We start from the raw sequence: 8227 nt of genomic DNA on the forward strand, positions 1-8227 counted from the left end.
AAGGTTTCCGAGCAGCACTTGAGCGCACCTGTAGCTGAGCTCGCGCTGCTGCAGCCTAATAAACAAAATGAGTCCGAACGAAGCGCGAGCCGCTGCTTTAAAGTTTCCCCTCAGAGAACCTGCTGCCCGCAGAGCTCAGCAGCACCTGTGCTAACTGGGTGAGTCTGATCCAACAATGTATGTCCACGACACTGAAAACTGCTTGTATTTTGTTTGCAAAAGTTGCGTTTTAAATGTTAGGATCCTCTTCAGCACATTATAGGAATTTACTAATTACCTTCCTTTGTTTTAACACCCAGGAGCTTCCAGATCACTTAAATGGAGCTAGAGGACCAATGGTGGAAGGGACAAGTTGCTGCAGATATTTACCAGGCGCTCAGATATAAAGTAAGGGCTACTGGGCCACAGGTTGAGCTACAATTTAAACAAATATATATATATATATATAAATACATGTATTTGAATCGATTATTAAAATATATATATGAAATATATATATAGAAAAATATCTGCTGTGCTGCTGCCATCTACACCTTTGTTTATAGATTTTGGAGATCGGCCTGTTTTCCAGTGTAGTCCTGTTTCTCTGACTGTTAATGGGGACTCCTTTTACAGTTGCTTTTTGTATCTCTGCTTCTGTCTCCTTGAACCCTTGTCGGTCTCGGCAGATGGCCGCTCACACTGAGCCTGGTTCTGCTGGAGGTTTCTTCCTGTTAAAAGGAAGTTTTTCTTCTCCACTGTCGCTACAAGCATGCTTAGTGTTAGGGATTGCATTTGAGTCAATGAGTCGATGCAATCAACTTAGATAGAAAACTTTGAATCAATTTGACTGTATGATCTGGTGAACTGTAAAGTGCCTTGAGATGATATGACGTGAATTGGTGCTATATAAATAAACTGAATTAAATTGAATTGAATTATGCTTATAATATTTTTATTGTCCCTGCTGATCTTCTACCAAACGGACGAGACATATGACCACATACCTTTTTTCTACCCTGACCCGTTGAAGCATCTACACCCAGAAACATGCAGCGGTATCTGTCATCAAGATCTTAGCAGTAGATTCTTAAAGTTATGGTGCATTATTCTACTGAAAGTGCAAACAGGTAGTAATGTTTCCTTTCAATTATGTAGATGATCTCGAGTAATGTTTATGATGGTGATATTTGTCCAAGTAGCATCAATATGGACGGCAAGATTACAGACTGTACAGCTCTTTAGTTAAACAATTTATTTTTTATGTACTTTATATCTATCTGTGGTCATAATGTTATGTCAAATTCAATTCAGTTTATTGCTATAGCGCCAATTCACAACACATTTCATCTTAAGGCATTTTACAGTTCACCAGATCATACAGTCAAACTGATTCAAAGTTTGCTATCTAAAGAAAACCAGTTGATTGCATCGACTCATTGACTCGAAGGCAATCCCTCACACTAAGCATGTTTGTAGCGACAGTGGAGAGGAAAAATTCTCTTTGAACAGGAAGAAACCTCCAGCAGAACCAGACAGTTGGTTCCACAGGAGAGGACCCTGATAACTAAAAGATCTGCCTCAAATCAGTTTTCTCATTGCATAATCCAAGCCTGCCCTGTTGAATCTTTCAGATTATAAAAGTAGTGAAAATGGATTGATTATGGATTTGCTTCTTCACAGGAGCTCAAACTGCCTTCCTACAAAGGCCAGTCCCCTCAGCTGAACCTCAGAAGATACTTTGCAGACCTGATCGCCATCATCAGCAACCGCTTCCAGCTTTGCCCCACAGCCAGACACCTGGCCGTCTACCTACTGGACCTCTTCATGGACCGCTACGATGTCACGGTGCAGCAGCTTCATATGGTTTCCCTTTCCTGTCTCGTTCTGGCATGTATGTGACCTCTCAGTCGCTTCATTTGAGTAGTTTGATACTAGCTTAATTGGACTAATGGGGGCAATTTTCTCCTGATTCCTACAGGTAAGTTTGAGGAAAGGGAGGACCGTGTGCCAAAGCTGGAAACCTTAAACGGCCTGGGATGCATGAGCTCCATGAACCTAGTCCTGACCAGGCAGGGTTTACTCCACATGGAGCTGCTTCTGCTGGAAACGTTCAACTGGAATTTGTACCTTCCCACAGCAGCTCATTTCATCGACTACTATTTGTCTATTGCTGTCTTGGCTGGAGATCTGCATGATGGCTGGCCAATGGCCAGTCTGGAGAAGACTAAGCTGTATATGAACAAGTATGCCGACTACTTCCTAGAAGTCTCCTTGCAAGGTATGTTGAAAAATAATGCACAACTGTTGATGGCTAAATGTTAACTTTTTTTTTCTAAAGATGTTTGTTAATTGGACTAACGGATCAGCGTTGAATGTTTAAGGTATTGTGGACGATCTTTGCAAATATTTGAAAAGACACGCCCTCTCCATTTAAAAAATTTAAATAAAAAAGCACATGCACAACCCTGTACCCCTGTACGCCTATTAAAAGTGTGCGAGAGCGTGCACAAGCCCATTTCTCCTGGTGCAAACTCTGTTTAGAAGTTGCTGTTTGCATTAGAGGCCTGCGCGGGACAGATTTCCCAGTCCCGTGCCAGCCCGCTCCCGCAGTTTTAAGTCCCGCTCCTGCAAAGAATTATGATTTTCAGTCCCGCTCCCGCCCGCACCTGTGATAGCTTCACCGGGTTGTGCATGACGCGCATTAGGTGGCACGAGCTGCTGCTTCACAGCAATACCCAACTTACCTGCCAAAATCTACTGAGGATATTAAGAATAATATATTAGGCCTAATCTTATATGCCACTCATCATCAGGTGCACGTATGAAATAAAAATATGATAAGTTATAATTAATCATTTTAAACACTGTATAATGGAGCCCCACCCAGCACATTGTGATGTGTATATATATGATAGACAGACTGATAATTTATGACTTTATTTTACATTTTAAAACATGTTTTTAGTTTGCGGGACTGCTGCTTATTACTGCTCCCCCCCACCCCCGCCCGCACCCACATTGACCTTTCAATATTTGTCCCGCGCCACACTGCTTTGCATTGAGTCCAGGGCTCTAGTTTGAATTGCTCACACAAGCTTACTTTCCAAAAGAAGATTTGCAATTTTTCCACTATGTCAGACTCGCCACCAGTAAATGAAAATGGGGATTAGCGCATACGACGGCTTTACGTAAAGGCATCACCAGAATGATTGACAATTAGGAGGACCACTTATTTTGATGATCCACCCGGAAAAAGAAGCTCCTTCACTGTACCTTTAAGTTGCATAAAAAAACAAGAGTTGTTCTTTGGAAAATACACCATTAAAGTGAGAAAAATTATATTGATGGATAGCAGAAGCCACAAAAGGATTAAAACTAAAATGTAAAATATATGTAGAAGTGTAAATTGCAGTTTCTTAACAGCACTTCAGTATTTTAACGGCTAGAGGCAGAACAATCTGTTGGCTTCAATCTAATGTTTTAGGTTCCCTAATGACAGTTATTTTAATGTTCCTTCTTCAAACCTTGTTTTTTCTGAGGTTCCACATTTAAAACTCAGACTTTGTAGAAATATCTTCTATGAATTTATCGTGAACTTCGGTATTTATGCTTTAAAAACCTTAATTAACTCTTGAAATTAGAGCTTGAACAAAAATATTGACGCAATCAAAATAAAATGAAACCTGGGGTGTGATTCTGCTTAAATAAATTACTAAATAAGCTATGATGCTTTTCTGATTTTTTTTTTTTTTTTGGTTTTCCATAGATCACTTCTTTTTGTGTTTCACCCCCTCGCTGGTGGCTGCTGCCTGCCTGTCCGCATCGCGCCTCATCCTCCACCTCTCCCCAAGCTGGCCGCCCCGACTGCAGCGCCTCACGGGCTACGCATGGGAGAACCTCATGCCATGTGTAGAAAAACTACTTATGTGCGTACCTATGGTTCCCGGCAAAAAGTATTTGTTTCACTTTAACTTCAATGGTTTTGTTAAATTTTGAGCTCCACCTGAGCTGGTACTTTTTAGTCAGTTTCTGCTTCAGTTAAAGCTTTAGGCCACCTAGCATTGATCCTCTGTGGTTTTGCACACACATACTGAGGTTTTTTTCCCGTTCTTCTTCTTCTGAAAAATGAAAAAAGCTCTGTCACATTAGACAGTGTCTAAATCATCACTTTTTAAGTCTTATCAAAGATTCCTAAATTAATTAGTGATTTGAACTCTTATCTGGCCATTCTAAGCCTGGTCTGAGGGACATTTTGACCCTTAGAAGGATTTTGTGCGGCCCCCTGACCCCATGGCAACAGCATATGGTCCACCAGCACAGTGGGTTTAATCTAAAATAAATAAAAAAACTTTAGGGGGATATTTTATCAATAAGAAAAAAGTACAGGACTCAGTTTTTATGTTTTACTTGGTAAAATCAGACTTCTTTGATTATTAAGATATTGTAAGTGTTGTTAATTGTCTAGCAGGAGAATCCAATGTTGAGTTTGTTTTTTTTATTTTGTTGACACTTGTATTTTTGATAATTTTTTTTGTAAAAAATTGACCGTGATTGGTTCAAACCCTTCGATTACAGACCCAGTTTAAGGAAGCTATCTTCCCCTTAACTCTAAACTGCCTCTCTGCCCTTCATCCCCCCACAGCATGGTGCAGCCATCACCATGTTCCAAGGTGAAAACATGTTTATGGGTTGCTGCCTGCCACACATTTTACCCTTAACGTTATCTCTTTTGACCAGAGCCCTTTTTCCAAATGTTAGCTGAGTCGTCTACATGGTTTGTACCAAACCAAACTTCTATTCACTGTGTTTAAACATGTTGTTGCTCTTTCATAAATGCTAGATTTTTGAAATGTGCAACTTATAGTTGTCTTATGATGGATTCTCGTCAACTAATTTAGTAATCGATTTATCTTTAACTGGGGTATGGAGACTTTAAAACATGCCTTTAGCTGACAGAGTGACCCACTTAGAATAGTAATTATACCCAGATTTAAAAAATAAATAAATAAAGACAGACAGACAGATAGATAGGCATAATATAAGCATTTTGCATGTAAGATATAAAAAAAAAATTTCTTTTTAAATAATTTTGGTCCGTCAATATGCTCTATCCAGAAATCCTCAATTGGAAAAGTTTTAGTTTCACCTTTAATTTGCTTTATTTATTTTAACTTGGTTAATTGAAAACATAGCACACAGATTAATCGATTAGCACACTGGAAAAAACAGAAATCTGTGTAGTCATTTTTTTCTTAAAATTTCTGAAAACTCTTTGACAATGGAACGATTTACATTTAAAATAGGAAAAAAACATTTGCATTGTCTTATTTCAAGTGTATTCTATGCAACTATCTAAAAATACTAATTCCAATGGCAGATTATCTTATTTACCTGCTGGAATTAAGGGAAAATTCTCTTGATTTAAGAAATGTGGACTCATTGCTAGATTTTTTTTTTTTCTAGTAAAAATAAAAGAGGGGTAGCCTAATGTGAATTCAGTTTTCATGGTATATTTTGTGCATCTTATAAAATGCCAACAAATAACATTGAAGTTTGAGAGGTATGCACGCTTCTGCAAGATGAGATGACAGCATCTCAAAGTAGCACCATAGGAATCATTTTTTACTGAGAGAACAGATCACACGGTTCACATAAATGAGAATTAAAGGTGAATCTTTAAAGGCACAAACTCTGAAACTCATCGACGTTTCATTTTCCCTCTTCAGTGCCCATGACAGCGATTTAAAAGAGGCCAACAAGCAGAAGTGCCAACAGCAGCAGCAGCAGGGCCAAACAGCGTTCCACAGCTCTGGCCAGCAGGCCCCTGTGACACAGTACCTTCAACTCCCCTCCATGCAGTACCCTCAGAAGGCTCCACAGGCCGGCCTGGCTGCGAACCACAGGTCTGGGTCCTACCTCAGCCACTCCACTAGCAGCTTGCAGGGTCCCAATGGACCCCAGCATAGCGCCACACAAGCCGCTGCCACTTCCACAGAGTCCAAGCCTAGCATTCCCAGCAGGTCTTACCCAGTGAGCATGCACTACAGCTACACTGCGCCATGCTATGACGCCTGATCGCCACATTTTCAAATTGCTAGAGAACTAGATGTAACGGTTAGATTTGCTTGAACGTGCAACGTCTTGTTTTTAATTTCTAGAGACTAGATCAGATTTGTGCAGCACCTTAAGTCGTTCGGGTGCTCCACAGTGTGCAGCATGTCAACTCTGCTTTGGTTTGCAGAGCACAGCTTGCATGAGGATGTTTCTTTTCTTAATGTTTGAGATAAAAAGAGTGAATGTTGTTTGCGAGGTGCTTTCCATGCACCGTTTTGCACCCATTACTGCTGCAGACCAGAAAGACTTGTGTTCATTTTATGCCAAAGTATACCTGAAGTAGTAATTACCCAGTGCTGCAAGTTGAGATAGCAGTAAAAATTTATTTATGTCAAGTTTGTGATTTAGTTAAACGTTTGTGTTGTTTTTGTTTTATATTTTTTCTAGTTGCTGTTTTGTTTTGTTTTTTTTTGTTTGTTTTTTTTTTCATTTCTATTTGTTTGGACAAATAACAAGACTGTAGATGTGCAGCATGTGACTATGACTCCGCCTCCATCCGGTACACAGGGTTTCGGGCGTTGCTGTCCACTTCTACAGTTGTTTTAAATAAAATACCAACCTGTGTTAACGATGATCAGTTCAGGGGATTTGTTTGGGTAAAAAGGATAGTTGAGTTAGAACGTGAAATCCTGTTGAGTTCACTGCATAAAAATCGTTAAATGTGGATGACTGCAACCTTGAGTCTGTGCTTTTCTTTAAGTTATCTGTGTGAGAGTCACCTTTACACACACTTAGCAAAAAGTTAACACTTTTATGTGTCATATGTATCACCCACATTAGATTACAATGCTTTTGGTTTTGCTTCTTCCTGCCCATGGTGGAACAGCATTTGTTGTACTATGAACAGGGGCGGATCTAGAAAAATATTTATGGGGTGGCGAGAGGGGGGCAGAAATTTTTTAGGGGTGGCAACATATGGCATTTGTTTACACTGAATTTAATCACAGTTATCTTTCAGTAATCTGAAAAGAAGCAACATAAAAATACATTTTGCTTCCAGTCTTAAAAAGTACAAAACATTTTGTGAATAGGTTCATACATGTCATTTCTGGATAGTTTCATACTATATATACAAAAAAAGAAACAACACTGCTTCATATCAAGCAGGATTTACACCAGTTTCACATTTTTAACTTTACTTTTAACACTTTTGGTTTTATTAAAGGAAATATCAGATGATCTCAGGTGCCAAAATAAAATGTAACAGCTCTGTAAAGGCTCACCAGAGAGCATAACATAAAGTTAACATGACTATAACAGCTGAATGTGGTGATTTCCATGTTACTCAGCAAAACGCTTCACAAATTTATTTAGATCTAATGCCTTTTTGTGTTTTGATTCAATGCTGAGTACAGCTAAACTTGATAGTCTCTTTTCTGTCATAGTTGACCGCAAATATGTCTTTATGAGCCTGAGGCACCTAACTAACATCATAGTTAGAGAAATAACGTTCTGCAAAATGGTTTTTATCATCTCAAAATCAGCATTGCAGCTATGCTAGCAACATTGTGCTTTCATTATTTCATTTCTCGATAGATACTTAATCAGTTTTTACCTGTTTCATCCCGTGTCTCCTCTCCCCATGACCCCTGGCTCCCTCGCTGTGCCCCATTCGGTTTTCAAAACAAATCAGTCTCAGTTGCTCTCGCGTCATCTCGTGCTGCATTCACTGCAGTCCGACATTGGAAATTAGCGTTCGTAATTCTCAAATGATCCATAATTTATAAGCCTCGCCACCCCTACCGCCAACTGGGGTGGCATGGCTGTCATTTAGGGTGGCATTTGCCACCCCAGTAGATCCGCCTATGACTATGAATAATGACACCTTCCTACCAGTATCTTAAATTCTTAAAGGTTCTGCTTTTGTTTTGTGGTTTATTTGCACATTTAGTACCAAAAACACAGTTCTGTCTCCTTCCTGAATGCTATGACTGCTTGAAATGTCCAAAGGGTTTCTAATTGCATTTGTTGAACAGATGAAAGTAAAAATTCTAGCTTACAAAGCTGTGATATAATCTCGACAAAACTACTTAAAGGTGATATAAATTTAATGTGTGTCAACGGATTATGGAACCTGTCATTAAACAAATAATTTGTTCTAATCACAGGTTAAGTAGGACTCATTTGAAAA

General features: G+C 39.3%; 1 protein-coding gene across 1 annotated transcript; it reads left to right on the top strand.

Moving 5' to 3' along the window:
• Positions 1-300: 300 nt before the first annotated feature.
• Positions 301-6111, top strand: ccnj (cyclin J). Its single transcript, XM_015380632.1, has 5 exons — positions 301-387; positions 1663-1873; positions 1961-2260; positions 3749-3908; positions 5709-6111. Exons 1-5 carry the CDS (start codon positions 319-321, stop codon positions 6055-6057), a joined length of 1089 nt encoding a protein of 362 aa, XP_015236118.1. The 5' UTR covers positions 301-318; the 3' UTR covers positions 6058-6111.
• The last annotated feature ends 2116 nt before the right edge of the window (positions 6112-8227 follow it).

The sequence above is a fragment of the Cyprinodon variegatus genome, unplaced genomic scaffold, assembly GCF_000732505.1.
Source record: "Cyprinodon variegatus isolate N-32 unplaced genomic scaffold, C_variegatus-1.0 Scaffold11, whole genome shotgun sequence".
In the NCBI taxonomy this organism is placed as follows: Eukaryota; Metazoa; Chordata; class Actinopteri; order Cyprinodontiformes; family Cyprinodontidae; genus Cyprinodon; species Cyprinodon variegatus.